Below are 18,264 nucleotides of genomic sequence, written 5' to 3'. Positions count from 1 at the left end.
CTCTTGGGCTCCTTATCACACAGACAGCGCTGATCTTCAACTCGTCTCTGATCAAACACTCTTCCTCATCTGCCTGTGCAGCTTTAAATCAGCTCTGTTTTATCATCTAACTGAGTGTTTGTTTCAGTTTGTGCCGCTTTTGATCTGAATATGCAAATGAGGGAGAAGCTCTTAATAGATTTAGGCTTATAAATATTTATGTAAATAAATGCCGCCCTCTGGTGGTGATTACATGTAGAGCAGGGGTTGTAAGCTATAGTTCACTAAAACAAAAAAAACATACAACTTTTTTATTTGCAAAATAATATATAGTTGGAGACAATATTATTAGCCCTGTTAAATGTGAGGGATAGATTTTTAACAATTAGCTTATAAAAAGGGCGTCTCGGTGGCACAGTGGGTAGCACAATCGCCTCACAGCAAGCAAGAAGGTCGCTGGTTTGAGCCTCAGCTGGGTCAGTTGGGGTTTCTGTATGGAGTTTGCATGTTCTCCCCATGTTCACGTGAGTTTCCTCCGAATGCTCGGGTTTCCCCCACAGTCCAAAGACATGCGCTATAGGTGAATTGGGAAAGCTACATTGTCTGTACTGTTTGTGTGTGTGTAAATGAGTGTGTATGGATGTTTTCCAGTGATGGGTTTCATCTAGAAGGGCATGCGCTGTGTAAAACATATGTTGGATAAGTTGGCGGTTCATTCCGGTGTGGCGATCCCAGATTAATTAAGAGACTAAGCCTAAATGAATTTATAATAATACATTCTTTTGTCTTTGACATGATGACAGTAGGGGTGGCACAGTGGCTCAGTGGTTAGCACTGTCAACTCACATCAAGAAGGTTGCTGGTTCCAGCCCCGGCTGGGTCATTTGGCATTTCTATGTGGAGTTTGCATGTTCTCCCCATGTTGGGTTTCCTCTGGGTGGACATGTGCTACAGGTAAATTGGAGAAACAAAATTGGCCATAGTTTGAGTGAATATGAGAGCATATGTATGTTTCCCAGTACTGGGTTGCAGCTGGAAGGGCATCCGCTGTGTAAAACATATGCTGGAATAGTTGTGGTGACCCCTGATAAATAAGGGACTAAGCTGAAGGTAAATGAATGAATGATGACTACATATTTTATTAGTTATTTTGCAAGATACTAGTTTTTTAACCAAAAGTCTAATTTAAAGGCTTAACAAGGTTAACCAGGCAAGTTAGGTTAATTAGTAAAGTTATAGGACTGCCATGATTTATTCTGTAGCCAATTTTAAAAAGGGATGAATCTTCAGGGGGCTAATATTAATTCTAATAATTTGTTTTATGACTGTAAAAGCTTAATTTATTTCAGTCAAAATAAAATAAAAAATATAATAGGAAACACTGCAAACATTTCTTTGCCTTGTTAAACATCACTTATTTAAATAATATTTCTTTACTGTACACTAATTTTACACTAATATTTGATTATTAAATTGACAAAAAATCTAATTAAATTAATTAAAGTGAAATCAAAATGACAAAAAATATAACATAGACATTTGAAAAATAATACATTTATAAAAATGAATAAATAATAAAAATAATTTAAACTTGTCTGTCTGACTGTCTGTCTACCCACCCACCCACCCACCCATCCATCCATCCATCCATCCATCCATCTCTTTCTGTCTGTCTGTCTGTCTGTTCAACTTTCTATTTATCTGTCTATCAAACTTTATTACATTTAGTCTGTCTATTTTATTGTAACTTCTCTAATTGTTTTCATGTTATCTGTTCCTCTTTTTTTTCTTTTTCTTCTCTTTTTTGAGTATTGAGGAAGTCATAGACTTTCAAACAATGCTTGTTAAATCTAGGTGACAGATAAATTCACACCCAATAGTACATTTTTGTTAGACACACAACATTTGACATCAATAATAATAGTTCATGTATATATTTTAATACATCAAATAATCTGAATCTGCCTGAACATTTTACTTTCATAATTATTGATGATTACCTGGTTAGCTGAAGCTTAATATTTGTACCTAGCATACTTTCTCCCTGAAAACAAGCCTGCAAACTATTATGAGTTATAATCCAGCAGTTTGAAAACTACACTGCAAAAAATGCTTTTCTTACTTAGATTTTTTTTTGTCTTGTTTCTAGTCCAAATATCTACAAATTCTTAAATCAAGAAGCATTTTCTAGACAAGCAAAACATATTGTCTTGTTTTAAGAAATAATATGCCAAAATGAAGTGAGTTTTCCTTAAATCAAGCAAAATAATCTGCCAATGTGGTTAGCAAAATAATCTTGTTTTTCGATTTATGATAAGATTATTTTGCTTAAGATTATTTAAGGAAAACTCACTGTTTTCCTTGTCTAGAAAATGCTTCTTGATTTAAGAACGTTTAGATATTTGGACTAAAAACGAGACAAAAAAAAATCTAAGTAAGAAAAGCATCTTTGCAGTGTACTTCTACTTCATGAATGTTGATTCTTAAAGAGTGCATTTCTGTTCATTCATGATATTTCCTTCAAGGTGGTGAAAATAAGAGTGTGGTTTTGGCAAGCACTGCTATCCAGCTTCTCGATGACAGAAAGTCTCCTATTGTGGCAGGTACATGCATTAGTATTTAATCAAATTGAATACATTGGTTTTTAAATGTATTGTGGGCTAAAATACAACTCAGAAAACATTTATAATATCATTATGCTGAATGTGGTTTTTTATGACACCCAAAGCTGTGGGAATTCAAATGAAGCTGGAATTCTTTCAGAGAAAATTCTGGACCGCTAGTCGGCAGGTAAGCACACTCTCATAAATGTATATATTTACCAAACCAGACCTTTAACAGCTGATGTGATGAACCATGTTATTGTCACCTGCTGGAAAACAGCGAGAAATAATGTTTGAGATTGTGGTAGAGATATTGCTAGAAAACTAATGTACTGTAGCTGTTCATAAGCATAACAATGGCATTTGCTTCATATCTTTATCATTGTGTTTGTCCACGCAGTGTAATGCTCTGGATGGGAAATGCACCATCAGTTGTGATAATGAGGTAAATGCGACTCTGTTTTTCTCTCCCTTTGGCTATTTTTTTCATTCATGGAGCTTATAGAGTAGCTTGTATTCACCATGCTCGTTTTACAATGGAGATTTCTGGAACATGACAAGCTTACTAGATCAGTCTGCACATCTTATATGATATATGACTTTGGCTCATAGCGATTCTCATTTTAAAAGGTACCTATTATGCAAAAATCACTTTTATCAATCACTTTTAAATGCAGTTGTGTGGCAACAATCTGTGAATATAACCAGCTGCTAGTGGTAAAAAAATTATTAATTATATTTTTTTGGATCACACTTCAGATCCAGGTCTCCAAAAACAGTTTGATGGACATTTCTCCTTTGTATGTGACATCAGAGGGGGAAAGCCCCGTCTCATTAGTGATGATCTCTCCATCATTAGCATATGATGTTAGTCTTGTTTTTGAATCTTCCACTATACTGACATGTGTAGCTCCGCCTTTTTTTAAAGACCACAAACTCATTTAAATTTAAAGTGATAGTCACCCAATTTACACAATTAGGATCAAAGCCTAAAAGGAGCCATTTTAAAGAGTTATAAAACATTATTTGAATTGTTTTGAGCTGAAACTTCACATACACACTCTAGGGACATCAGACTTATTTTTCATCTTGTAAAAAGGAACATAATAAGTACTCTCTTTAAATTCTGTGTCCTATTAATGTTTGTAAAAGTTATCAAATGTGTGTTATATTACCGTCTTGTTGAATTTGGGCTCAAAATGTATGTTCAGTAGATGTTTGAAGTTATTAAAGTTGATCAGAAATTATCAAATGAGAAGTTTCTTTATCTTTCCCTCTTATATTAGGACATTAAATGCTATCTCATAGACAACAATGGCTTCATCCTGGTCTCTGAAGACACTTCTCAGGTATGACACAAAAAAACATATACGGTATCGATATTGTTATGAAATGGAGATTTGTATAACTGTACATATTGTGTTTTCCACAGACAAACCTCTTCTTTGGAAAAGTGGAAGGAGCCGTCATGAATAAACTGCTTCTGATGGGCTCGTTTAAAAAGTGAGAGACGCACTGCTCATATATTAACCTCTTTTTAATGAATTAACCTGCACTGTCAGCCTTCAAGATTTTACACTACATCTGTAAGCCCAGAGTAAACACTAATATTTGCATATTTATGAGGTAATTTGCATACTAATCATTGATTGAGCATTACAACATGCAACAAGTATGCAGCACGTTTAATTATAACTATCATTTCTATCTATTTGTTCCTTTAGAGTACTGCAAAATAGTTATCAAAAAGATCAAAAGATCCTTAAAAATTGTCTAATTAAAGCTATTTTTCTTGTTCTATTAGTAAATAGTTTTCCTATTTGAACATCAGTCTCTTTCAATTCGTGGTATTTTAAATTCAAAGTGTTTTGTTGTTGTTGGTCAATCACAGCCTTTTAAATACTCTCCAAATAACCACACGTATGATCTTTGCACTTGTATTCTTACATGTATTTCCTTCTTTGAGTGGGCTTAAAGACCACAAGTGTGCATAGTGTTTTTGACGTAGTGCATCAGTAGCTGGGTTTCTATCACCCTGTGTTAATGCACATTTTGAAATATCATTTGAGAAACGATCTATGGATATAATATTGCATTACAAAAAAAATGCATTTTTTGTGAAAATGTGTTCATGTGAATAATGGGAGATGGAAATGCATTCTACAAAATACTCAAACATCGAACATTACACCCAGGTGACCACTCAGCAGTCTCCATTATTTACTATTGGATTGGATTAGACTACTGATAGTAAATAATGCAGATAGCTGATCTTTTCTTCGTCTTTTTTGTTTTGCGAACTATGAAAAATTTAGCTTCAGGTTAGGATAGAACTTCAGCTAACATTGTAATTTAAAAATGCAATAAGTAAAGTTTATTTATAAACTAATTTTGAGAGGAGCACATGCTTATGATTGATCATGGCTGGTACCACATTAACTATGCATGAATCAGCTGATTCCTAACTCATTTTAAATAATCAGAGTTTCTTACTTCAGTTATCTTTGCCTTGAGAATCCCCTTCCACGTCCTACTCCTCCACCTTTCCCTTTATAGGGTGGCACGGTGGCCCAGTGGTTAGCACTGTTGCCTCACAGCAGGAATGTCAATGGTGCAAATCCTTAACCGGTCAGTTGTCGTTCTTCAACTCCCCTCTTACCCTACAAACGGAAGTCTCAAGGATCTTATGAGGAGATCAGGGGCTCAGGGCTCTCTCCCGGGACAGCATGCCAAACTCTATTTATAATCAATCATCAGCAAAGTGTGAACTCTTGAAAGTGTTAAAGTTTTTACAGAACTTTTTTTTTGCATATTTAGGACTTTAAGATTAAGTTTCTATTTTGTAGTCTCAACATGGCAACCTTAGTTAACCAAATCTAAAGAAGTCAAAGAAAGCAATCGCAAACATTTGGTATCTTTAAATTCGCTCCCTTACTGCAGTGGTTCTCACTTCCAGTCCTCAGGCCCCTCCGCCCTGCACATTTTGTATGTCTCTCTTATTTGTTAAGTAAGGAAGACAAAGACAAAATGTGCAGGGTGAGGGGGTCTCGGCGACCAGAATTGAAAACCACTGACATACTAAGTGCGGCTGGCTAGTGTTTTTGCTATTCTCAGCAAAGTGATGCCACCTTGTGGACAAACAAATTAGTGCAGTAAAATATAAAACTGCATAACTATGTTCAGGCTGTCATAATTAGGGATGTCCCGATTAGGTTTTTTTGCCCTCGAGTCCGAGTCATTTGATTTTGAGTATCTGCCGATACCGGAACCCGATCCGATACTTCTGTAATTTATTTAAAAAAAAGAAGAAAGAAGAAAGAACAAACAGATCCAGGTTGTTCCTTATTTTTGATTTAATTCACCTTATTTTAACATAAAACAGCTCTGTTAACAAACAAACAGCACTTATTTGAGGTAGCTTTGGACAACAGTAAATCTAATATAAAACAGACAGCACCTCGACTTAAAACACCCAGCAGGCAATCCCAAGTTTACATATCTCACAGTTTGCTATGGCAATGTTGTCATCAACTTTTTATAATACCTCCAGACTACAGATACTCTCAAGCTGCTTCCATGTTCTACTTTCTTGAAGGCGTTAAACCAACATTGATTCTGCAACAAAGTGATGTCAATCCGCACACATAGCTGTTTCTGTGTAAAGTCAAAAAAGAGGGCTAACTCTGTGCCATAACTATAGATGTGCTAAAAACATGTATATTTAAGTCCTGATCGGGAGGTAACATCCGATTCCAATCGAGTCTGAAACCACATGATCGGTCCCGATTTCCAATAACAAGATCGAATCTGGACATCCCTAGTTATAATCATAGATTCAAGATGACAAATCTCTGTTAATGATAAGAAAATTTGTCTTGTGCATCTATAGTAAGTTTGTGCTATACTGATGTATACTTTTGATGTACAAAGCACACACACACACACACACACACACAATGTACACTATTTTATTACGCTGTTGTATATGTAAAATCAGAGTATATTTTAAGCTTATGATCTAAAAGCTTTTACTTCATCAAAATTTGAGGTTTACATTATTTGTGCTATGCTTGGTTGTCTGTCCTTGGCTCAGTTTCATTATAGCACTGTATTGTTTAATATTTTATACCACTTTACTACTGAAATCTGTCACAAAGATTAGGATCAAAAGTGTCTCTAAACACATTTGAGAAATACGGTAAACCCAGTGACTTTAATATACACACCACTCAACAAAAGTCTTGTCGTCGATCCCAGTTGTAAAAGCAACAAATAATAACTTCCAGTTGATCATTTGGAAAAATGGCAAAAAGTAGATTTTACTGATGAATCATCTTTTTAACTGCATCCCAATCATGACAAATACTGCAGAAGACCTACTGGAACCCACACAGACCAAAGATTTTCTCAGAAATCAGTCAAGTTTGGGGAAGGAAAAATGCTATGGGGATGTGTGAGAGATCTGCAAAGTGGATGGCAACATCAACATCCTGAGGTATTAAGACATTTGTGCTGCCCATTACATTACAAACCACAGCAGAGGGCAAATTCTTCAGCAGGATTGTGTTCCTTCTCATACTTTAGCCTCCACATTAAAGTTCCTGAAAGCAAATAAGGTCAAGGTGCTCCAGGATTGGCCAGCCCAGCCACCAGACATGAACATTATTGAGCATGTCTGGGGCATTGAAGATGAATCCAAAGAATCTTGATAAACTCTGGGAGTCCTGCAGGAACACTTTCTTTGCCATTCCAGATGACTATTAATAAGGGATTTGAGTCATTGCAGAGATGTATGGATGCAGTCCTCCAAGCTCATAGGAGTCAGACACAATATTAATTCTTTTTCCACTGCAGCATGACTTTATATTCTATACTGTACATTATTTCTGTTAAGTGACAAGACTTTTGTCTAAGCAAAATCAGACCTTACTGCCTTAATTAAATAATTAAAAATTAAGGCATGATCACATTTTATTTTGGTAAAATAAGCGTAATCTACAGGCCTTTGCAGTTCATATAAGCCACTTCTGAAAACCAAATGATCAACTAGAAGTCAAGTTAGTATTTGTTGTTCCTAAAACTTGGATAGGCGACAACACTTTTGTCAGGTAGTGTAGGGTTAAATAAGACCAGGCATTGTTTTGAACTGCTAATCTGCTTTTTGTTCCTCCTAGGATTAATTTGTATGACTATCAGGCTCTGTGTAAGGAGTACGCAGGCAGCAGTGACAGCGCACGCACTTTACTGGATGTGAGTACGCCATACGCAGTGCTGTAACGTTTGACTTCAGTGCCTCTGAATTCTATTTCCTGTCTCCACTGACGCGCTGCACTCTCCCTTTCAGCCCTTCACCACTGTGAAATGGCTCTTGACAGAACTTGTCATGTGAGATAAAAAGCCTTTTGCCTTCTAATTATTATTGTCAGCTTGGGATTCTCCGTCCGTGTTCCTGAACGGGAATGTGTCTTTTATTGCAGATTTCTGCTGGAGTTTAACCTGTATAGCTGGTGGAACTGTGACTCCACAGTCAAAGGTATCAGTCCACATATGACAGGAACATGTTAATGGGGTTTCACGCTCCTGTGAGCACGTCCTGGTTATTTTTCATTTCTTAAACATGATGTATAATGGTTATTAGACAGTAATTTAATAAAGGACTGAAAAGCCTATAAATCTCTATTAACCTGTAGGAATCAGAACATTTCCACACTAGAAAATGTAGTTCATATACAGTTTATAATGTCATGTTTGGCAGTCATGACCATAATATGATGATAATGAAATTCTTTGAAAACATATAAGGGCCATTCTTCAATTATGGGCACCTTTAGCCTTGTGAATTTGAGTAAAAAAAAAAAAAAAAACCTGTTCAGAATTAACGTAACATAGTCTTATAATTTTAAACAATTTGTCTAGTTTTAGGATCTGTAAGAGAACAAACTTAGATAAGATGAAAAACATTTTCTCCATCCTGAACTGAACAAATGTCCTCCACATCTCTATATACAGCTTTCTTAAAAATGAAATAAATGATGGCAGTCAAACTTTGTCTAAGATCATTTTTGTATCTAGTTTAATCAATCTTTCCACAATATATATAATTATACATCAGTCAATGAAATAAATTAGTTGTATGCTGAATTGTACACCTGCCACACTCTAAAATTGAATATTAATTTGGTTTAGAGCTTATTTGAAAATAAATAAACTGAATATGTATATTAAATAGAGCATGGGTTTATACATTGTGAATACACATTTAATGAGTAATAAGAACTTTTTAAGTATTTTTTTAAAAATGTGTGTAGTGATGGAAATGACAGTGGTGGAAATGACATTTCAACAGTTTATTGTGAAAAAAATTAAAAATAGCTTTACAGATTAGCTTTAAATTGATACTAGCCTTTCATGTATACAAAACATTCTTATTTACCTTAATTTTGTTTGTTTTTTAAAAACATCTTTTAAGGTACAACATATTTAGAAATTACATATAATAAATGATGTTCCTTATCAAGCAGTATTTAAGTGTTAAATTCCCTCCATGTTGAACATGTTCTCAGATGGCATTATTTATTTTCATAGAAACCACTAAAATAATCTTTTACACAAACTTTTTAAAGCGACAATACAGTGTTGTGGTGGAAAGGACACTCATTTCAATGTACTCAATTTGTATAAAAAGTAATATTGATAATAGTCTCACATTAATAACTATAAAATATTTAAATTATTTCGCTAGTGCTTCATTAAGATACATCAATAGATACCAGATAAATAATATTTTAAAATGTTATTTTCATTGTTGTAGTTTAAATCTCTGGGTGTGCCACTTGGTGAAAACCGTGATTTTGACACCTAAGGAGGTTGAATAGTATGAAAAAATATAATAGAAAGCTGGTCATTTTTTAAGTAGGTTTTATTGTTAGTTTTTTAAAGAAAAGGGAATTTGAACAAAATGATATATATTTTTGGATATATGATCAAAGGACATAAAAGTGCCCTTAGTTAAAGAATTACCCTTTTAATGATTTGTACCTATGAAATTGTGTAAACTACTGATGTCAATTCTTTCTGCGTTCGTGTGGGTTTCCTCCGGGTACTTCGGTTTCCCCCACAGTCCAAAGACATGCGGTACAGGTGAATTGGGTAGGCTAAATTGTCCGTAGTGTATGAGTGTGTGTGTGTGAATGTTTGTGTGGATGTTTCCCAGAGACAGGTTGCGGCTGGAAGGGCATCCGCTGCGTAAAACGTGCTGGATAAGTTGGCAGTTCATTCCGCTGTGGTGACCCCGGATTAATAAAGGGACTAAGCCGACAAGAAAATGAATGAATGAGATTAGTGTACAATGTTTTATATTTATTTTTACAGTCATTTGACAAATTAGATTTTTTAAATAAGGCAGTAGTTCCTTTTCCTGGTAATTAGTTACTTTTAAAATTATGTAACTCAGTTACTATTTGTGAGAAGTAACCGGTAACTATAGATACTCTTTTAAAAGAACTACTTCAACACTGATAGACAATAAAAAAAAAAAATTGCTTAAGAGGGGTAATAATATTGATTTAAAATGTCCTTTAAAATGCTTTGAAAAAAATTATAACAGCTGTTATTCTTGCCAAAATAAATAAAACAAATATGACTTTCTACAGCTGTGGAATATGAAGCTGTTTATGTATAAATAAAACATACAGTTGTTAGCACTGTTGCCTCACAGCAAGAAGGTCGCTGGTTTGAGTCCTGGCTGGGCCAGTTGGCGTTTCTGTGTGGAGTTTGCATGTTCTCCCCATGTTGGCGTGGGTTTCCTCTGGGTGCTCCAGTTTCCTCCACAGTCCAAAGACATGCGCTAAAGGTGAACTGAATAAATCAAATTGGCCGTAGTGTATGTGTGTGAATGAGTGTGTGTGGGTGTTTCCCAGTTTTGAGTTGCAGCTGGAAGGGCATCCGCTGCGTAAAACATATGCTAAATAAGTTGACGGTTAGTTTTGCTATGGCGACCCCTGATGGAAAAATGGGACTAAGCCTAAGGAAAATTAAGGAGTGATAAACCATAAAAGGTACACAATCAAAAGAAGTTCCGATGGGTAGAAATGTAAGTATAGAATTCATACGTGGTATATCTAGTACAGGGGTGTCCAAACTCGATCCTAGAGGCCCAGTGTCCTGCTGAGTTTAGCTCTAACATGCTTCAACACACCTGGCAGGAAGTTTCCAGTATATCTAGCAAGAGCTTGATTAGATGATTTTGGTAAGTTTGATTAGGGTTGGAGCTAAACTCTCCTGAACACTGGCCCTCCAGGAGCGAGTGTGGACGCCCCTGATCTAGTCAGCTCATGTGTTGACCAAAGCACTTTTAGGCATCTAAAAACAACAGCACTCGTCTGAAAACAGAGCTGTGGCTGAAAAAAAAAATTCCTCAAGGGGTCTAAAAATATTGATCCCTAAAAATGGTTTAAAATAATAATTAAAACGGCTTTTAATAAAAATAAAACAAATAAGACTTTCTCCAGAAATAAAAAAATATAGGAAATACTGTGAAAAATTCCTTGCTCTGTTAAACATGATTTGGGAAATATTTGAAAAGAAAAAAAAAATCAGAGGAGGGCTTATCATTTTGACTTCAACTGCATGTCTGAGCTGTGTGGTGAGTTTGTGTTCTTGTGTCCAGCTCAGAGATCTCAGAGGACAATGATGGTGCCCTGTGACACAGAATACCCAGCCTTCGTCTCAGAGCGTACCATCAAAGAGACAACTGGCAACATTGACTGCAATGGCTGTATACGGTGAGAACAGCTGCCTATGTGCGTGCATGCTTAATGCACAGCACAAAAAAAAGAGGAAATGCTTAAAAGATGTGTTTCAAAATTGCAACTAATGCTTTTCCTACTTTTTTTAAAAGCCTTTACGTGAACAACTCTCAACAAAGTTATCACTCAAGCTAGCCAAAGTGCTGATTTATACACATATCTATTTAAAACAAGCTCTTAATTCTCACAGTCGCCTTTATGCTTCTAATTAAGAAGAGTCTGAACTGGTAAAACTGTGGGAAAGTCAAACCCACACATCATGTATATATTCAGCATCGTGATGTGGAAAGCTGTTCTTGTCAGTCTGCGGTTATCATCGCACGCTTCATGTTTCTCACATCTTTATTTCTGACTGTGGGTTTGCTCACGCCATGTTAACAATAGCATTTGTTTCACACACAGTCCCCTGCTATTATTACATGCTAATATATTTACAGAGAACAGACAATAAGTCTTTTAAATGTAAAAGGAAAGCTGTTTACATGTAAAGATCATTTAGCTATATATTTACAGAGATTATACTAAATTAAGTTAATGTTTCCACTTGTTTAAGGTGTTTCATAAAAGGTACACCTTTAAAAAAAACATTCTGATTGGCAGAAATGTAGGTGTAGAATTCAAATGTGGTTTATCTAGTCATTTAGGCCTCAGCCTATGTGTTCACCAAAGCGCTCGTAGGCATCTGAAAACAACAGCGCTCGTCTGAAAACACAGAGCTGTGGCTGGTTAAAAGCGCTTCTGTGGCCTATAGTTTTTTTCGCTGAGAGCAAGAGACTGTGGTTGCTCACACATCTGCAGGTGCTGAGGCACTGTTTATAATAGTGCATTTTTTTTAAGTGCTTCCAATTTTGTTACGGTTATTCCTGTTGTCCACACTACTCCAACATCCTCAAGTGTTTTGAAAATGCTAAAGACCCTGTTTTAGTTTGTAAGTGCTTATGTTCAGTTTCAGTATAGATGGATTGAAATGCAAGCTTTTGAAAACAATCGCTCTCTGATTGGTCTTCTGTACCATTGCATATAATTCTCTAATCAAGCCCTTCTCATATGACAATTACACTACTGTAGGGGAAATTTGAACCCAAAAATGACCAGTCTGTCAGATGAAGAAGAGCTGAAGTCGAAGATTTAGTTAAAGAAAGTTTACTGAAGATAGTTTGTAGTCTCATCAGCAGAAGCTTCAACACTAGCAATGAGTTTGTAGGCTGCTCTGCTTACAATTTCAAAACATCAACAATTATACTCTCATCATTAACTGTTTCAAACATATAACTGTTTTAACCTGGTTTTTTGATTACGTGGGTGTGTGCGCACAATTCTGAACCATATCTCAATATCTCAACTATACAAACGTCAGACAGCTGCTAGAGCTAGAGCTGTCTCCAGGCCTGTGAAAGGATCCACAGAGGAATATAACACACACATTCAATGTATAATCTGTTTCTTACCCAAAGCTGAGTGTACTCTCAGCCATCTTTATCAAAACTGATAAATTTATATCAAATAAATTTAAAATTTATAAATACCAATATAATCCACATTTAAACTGACAGCTTACATACAAAGGAATTCATTTAAGAAGATTTAACACTTAAAACGGCAAATATCATTTCAGACATAATCAACACATTAGCAAATAACAATATAAGTCCAGTCCAGGTCCACTCAAGAGGTCTCCATGAACTCTGACCTAGCTGGGTAGATCCTGGTGAAACAAATCATTTGCTATACAGAAAAGCAATCACACACATATTTTTCCATTTTTACTCTGAAGTGGGATGACATTAGGATCATTATATAATCTAGGCTATTAAACAATAATCTTAATTAATAATCATAAAGACATAAGAAAGGATATGTGTTACTCAACCCTGGAGCGATATGAATCATAAAATCCACACCATCATTATCAATATTTTGCATTTACGGATACCAAAAAAATATGTTCATGTATCTGAACAAGGAATGTTTTTAAGTGTTACAAGTGCACTTTTGTGAATGGCACCTGAGAACACACTGAATAACTGATTTCACAGATAGTTTATGACTAAACTTTCCTCATATAGTACAACGATATTAATTTCTGCTCTATTATACCATTGCTGTGCTTGGTGCAGTGATTTGGTTAGTGTGACAATGGTCCCACCCCTACTCCACTGTAAATGGATGGCAGGCTCAAAAGTGACATTAAAGGGGCCGTATGATGCCTCTTATTACAAAATGTCAAATAAGTTTCTGATTGAGTAACTGACACTAAACAAGAGTATGTAAAATTTTTACTTATCACATACTCACATATATTTTTTTTATTTGCTATTTTACATTGAAATGATAGAGATTGTGCTCCCAGTACCCAGTTTTTTTTTTTTTTTTTTTTTTTAAGCGGGTGGAGCTACAAACACCTATGTGTCACAACAGCGACAGATTTAAAATAGGACTAATGTTATCTCTGTGAGAACTGAATGTCTAAATAAGTGGCTCAATGAGAAGAAAGTAGTCCATGGTAGGCGACTGAAGCAAAGGTACAATTGTGGGGACTACTATACCAAACTTTGAGGATGATACGGTATCATATTAATTATGCGAGTTTTCCAGGAGAAATAACAAAACTGGTGGGTGGTGGTGGGAGATGGGTGTAAAATACAGAAAAGAGATTCCCAGGAAAAACACAAGATCAACAAATGCTTTTGTAGACACAAGGCCTATGTAACGTGATATGACGCTAACAACGGAAGTGTGGATCCAAATGCAAATTTATTAAATGGAGAATGGTTAAGAAAGAAATGGTCAAACCAGGTGTAAACAGATGTAAACAGGCAATCCAGAGTCGTAGTCAAATAAGCTGGCAGATGTTCAGAAGGCAGACAGCAGACAGGAATAAACAGACAAACAAGGCAAGGGTCCAAACTAGGAAAAGCGAGACAATGGAAACACGTTGTAATGTCACAAGTGCAGTAAACAAGACTCAGCAACAGTGTGAGTGTGTGTGGTGCATGACTGGATCTTGTTGTCCATGAAATGGTGGATTTGTTTTATTACTAAATTATTTTATTACTGGATGAGTAAATGCTGCTGTTGTTGTGTATTTTCCTACGCAGGACATTTGTGATTCAGCAGATTCCCAGCAGTAACCTGTTTATGGTGGTGGTTGAGAATAAATGTGACTGTGGCTCTGCTCTTCCAGTTACCATGGAGCCCATTGAGATCATTTATATCCTTTAATAATTTGACTAAAGAGCTGCTTGTTTCTGTTTGAATCCATGAATCTGTCTGTCTTATACCAAACTGTATGTTTTGTAAGAAAGCTTAAAGGACCATACCCCAAACATGATGTATTATACAACAAACTACAAATGAGAATGTACAATTCAAATGAATTAGCCACTTATTTGCCAAAATGTAAAATAGTATCATATTGATTGGCCTACAGTTGTGTTGGTGTTAGTATGATTAAAATCCTTGACCTCTGAGCACATAATGAGTCACTGAAGTGTGACAGATTGAAGTTTCAGAAGGATCGCAGACGACCACAGTCCTGCCATCCATTTCATCCAGAGGTACTGTACAGAATGCACTGAAATATAATGTGTTAAATAGCTGAATATAATGATCAGCACAGCACTGAATTTTAAAATACGATATACTGTGAAGTCTTCAAATCACATGCTTTATTTTAAAGTGCCTGATTCACTCTGTATGTAAAAGCTCAACGTCCTCACAACTGAAGGAAAATACAGGCCATTTACTCTGCAAACAACTAAAGCAGTGTTTTTGCATGTGGGTTTTGGTGTTTTTCCTGTCTATTTAAAGGTGTTACTCAGCCAAAAATAAAAACCAAGCCATCACTTACTTCTTTCTTTCACATACCACAAAAGGGGAAATGCACAAATATGCCCTGTTCATACATCAATAGTGTGGAAGTAAAACTGACTAGCATTAAGCTTTTTAAAATGATGCAAAAGTATCACAGAATGGTCACATGTGATCTATTTTGTAAGTATTTTTACTAGCATATATGTTAACACTTTATTTTGATGGTCCATTTGAGTATTGGTTGACCGTCTGCTTAATGTTGATACTGCTCCTTTAACAGACATTTAACTGACTATAAGAAACTTTGCAAGTACATGTCAGCTTACACTAACCCTAACCCCAACCTAACAGTCTACTTATAATCTAATGATAAGTAGTTGGCATGTAGATGCAATGTTACATAATTCAACAAACAAACCATCAAATAAAATGAGACCGCATATATTGTATTAAATATTTGTATATTATTATTATTGTTGTTGTTGTTGTTGTTGTTGTTTTATTATTTTTTAATAATGGCTTTAATTTTGAGGTGAACTAAGTTAAACATTTTCAAATAAACTTTCTAGTAATACTTGAAGGAGTGTTTATGAGACAGTCAAACCTTTATAATCATTATGATATAAATGAGAGTTAATGCATAATTATAACAAATGTCATTAAGTATCATTAGCTCTCTTATGTCATTTTAAATAAAAAGATAACATTGTTTGAGATGTCTTTGTATATATATATATATATATATATATATATATATATATATATATATATATATATATATATATATATATTTGAATGTATGTATGTGTAATAAATCATTAAATATATTATAAAAATTATAGAATTCTTTAACAAATTCTTAATATTCTCTTGACCTTGAGTACAGTGGTACAAATTTAATTTGTCATTAATTATTTGAGAGAGTATTGACAATTTACCTGAGAGATTTTCATGATTTTTAAAAAAATAAATTTTAAAACAAATTTAGTTCCACTGAATTTCACAACACAATTATAATTTCCTCATGTCAGTCATGTTTATGACCCATTTATGACAAGTTATGTTTTTTTTGGTGATGTCAATATTGTGACTTCCTTGTTCCACCTAAAGTTGCTAGAGAAGCAGTGAGAGTCCTTTATTTTGTGATGCACTGTATACCTGAGACAGACACGCTGAGTCCAAGAAGTTAGTAGCAAAACTTAATATAAACTTGACATATATGACAAGCAGCATTCTGTTGGTTACCTGTTGCGTTAAGGCTGATTATTGCATTGTAGCATGTGGCATGGTGGTCAACAAAAAATTCAGCTACACCATTCTCTTCTCTCCTCCTAACACCTGTGTGAGTGTGAATACACTTTATTTGCTCTAGCAGATGCCAGATATGCCCACGTGACCAAAATATAATATATCACCATGAAATCCAAACCAAGAGATAAACAAATAAATATTACAAAGTAGGACTCCTATAGTCAAGTTATCATGACTAAGACAAAGCCATTTATTTGTCTAAGACATCTCAAACAATGCTATCTTTGCATTTTAAATGACATATCTGAGCTAATGACACTTAATGACAGTCATAAACATGCATAAAAAATGTCCGTCATATCATGATTATAAAGCTGACCATCTTATAATCACCCCTTCAAGTAAAGTGTTTTCTCTATACAATCGCTAATCCTGACTCTATATACTTGTTTTCATCAGGAGAATGCTGTGGAATGTGGATCAGCGAATGCTTTGAGTTTCCCACTGGTGGCCATTTTAATCCCAGCATTGTCATTAATGATCAGCAGGTGACCTCTGACCCCTGCTGCTTTGACCCATTAGTCTTACTAAACTCAAATCAGAGAGCCTTGCTTCCGCTAAACATGAAGTGTCACTCCACAGAGGCCAAATCATCTTTGTGATGTCTGAAGATTACTGAAGAAGATAGATGATATTTATTGCCGTCACGGACCGTGTTAGAATGTGCTGAGTGTTTTCTTCTTACATGTGGACCAGTGGATATCAGTGGCTGCCGTGAACCGTCACAGCTAAACGCACTTCATGTAGCTGTTCTACAAGGTTCTGTCATACACCTCCACTTTAGACTTCATCTGCACTGTGTGAAGCGCAGAGCGAGAAATGAGCAGAAGTGTAATTTATTTCAGTATTATTTGCCTGCCTCAGACTGATTTGGCGTTTCGTTTGGAGTCTTAAGATGCATGACTTGAGGAAATAGGAATATTTCAGTGCTGTTTGTAAGAAAAGCGTACATTATCATCAGATAGATGAGATGTGGATTCTTCACAAACTTTATAAGTTTTGCCTGCTTAAAATAATATATATATACTTGGAAAATAACTTTTAATTGCCTAATCCCTTTACATCAAAGGAAAGCCATGTTATGTAAATAAAAACATATTTTCCATCAGATTTCTCTCATTTATTTCAGTGCTCAGAGTGCACTATTTCAAGTATTTGTACTATGCAGTAGATTAAGATTTACCAGCTCTTTATTTTGAAGGTTAATAATTTATTATTGAGTAAAATTATGTTTTAATATTAGATGATTTTGCTGATACAGAATATACAGTATTTAAAATCAGAGTCATGTTTAAATGCAGTGAATGTCTGGCAACCTCAGTATCGTGTGGGATCTGTACTCATTTATTTCCATAATCAGACTCCACTATTTGCAATATTTGTACTATGCGGTTGGTCAAAATTTACCAGCTGCTTTATTTTAAAGGTTATTAATTTATTACTGAGTAAAACGATGTTTTAATAGTAATAGATGATGTTGCTAATTCAAAATATACAGTATTAAAATCAGAATCATGTTTTAATTCAGTGTATGTCTGGAAACCACATTATTGTGTGCATAATTTGCACTGAAGAAAAAAAAAATGTTGATGTAATTTTTAAGCTTGATTGTTTTATAAGTATGCTTATGTAACAGAGGCCAGCTAGTAAGTGCTGTGCTGGTAAACCTCACTCCTCTGACCTCTAAAGGTGCTCTAACAAGAAAGCAAAAGACCAAGGCCTCTAGTGTCTGTCACTAGAGTGACTGACTT

The 18,264-nt window shown here is 35.1% G+C and overlaps 1 protein-coding gene across 7 annotated transcripts in view; it reads left to right on the top strand.

The window, feature by feature from the left end:
- Nucleotides 1–17,621, top strand: part of cacna2d3 (calcium channel, voltage dependent, alpha2/delta subunit 3) — a 92,888-nt gene extending 75,267 nt beyond the window's left edge. For all 7 annotated transcript variants that reach the window (XM_087274192.2, XM_087274191.2, XM_087274190.2 and 4 more), the window contains 12 exons: nucleotides 2,505–2,582; nucleotides 2,708–2,769; nucleotides 2,983–3,027; nucleotides 3,869–3,931; nucleotides 4,015–4,085; nucleotides 7,757–7,832; nucleotides 7,927–7,967; nucleotides 8,060–8,115; nucleotides 11,251–11,365; nucleotides 14,488–14,600; nucleotides 14,864–14,946; nucleotides 16,913–17,621. In XM_087274192.2, the coding sequence (XP_087130318.1) occupies nucleotides 2,505–2,582; nucleotides 2,708–2,769; nucleotides 2,983–3,027; nucleotides 3,869–3,931; nucleotides 4,015–4,085; nucleotides 7,757–7,832; nucleotides 7,927–7,967; nucleotides 8,060–8,115; nucleotides 11,251–11,365; nucleotides 14,488–14,600; nucleotides 14,864–14,946; nucleotides 16,913–17,005 (896 nt within the window). In that variant the 3' untranslated portion in view covers nucleotides 17,006–17,621. The remainder of the gene's footprint in view (nucleotides 1–2,504; nucleotides 2,583–2,707; nucleotides 2,770–2,982; nucleotides 3,028–3,868; nucleotides 3,932–4,014; nucleotides 4,086–7,756; nucleotides 7,833–7,926; nucleotides 7,968–8,059; nucleotides 8,116–11,250; nucleotides 11,366–14,487; nucleotides 14,601–14,863; nucleotides 14,947–16,912) is intronic.
- Nucleotides 17,622–18,264: the final 643 nt, after the last annotated feature.

Source organism: Danio rerio, chromosome 11 (genome assembly GCF_052040795.2).
Source record: "Danio rerio strain M-AB ecotype USA chromosome 11, GRCz13ab, whole genome shotgun sequence".
NCBI lineage: Eukaryota > Metazoa > Chordata > Actinopteri > Cypriniformes > Danionidae > Danio > Danio rerio.
Note: the sequence above shows the minus strand (reverse complement) of the source record. Positions and strands in the feature narration are given on the sequence as shown.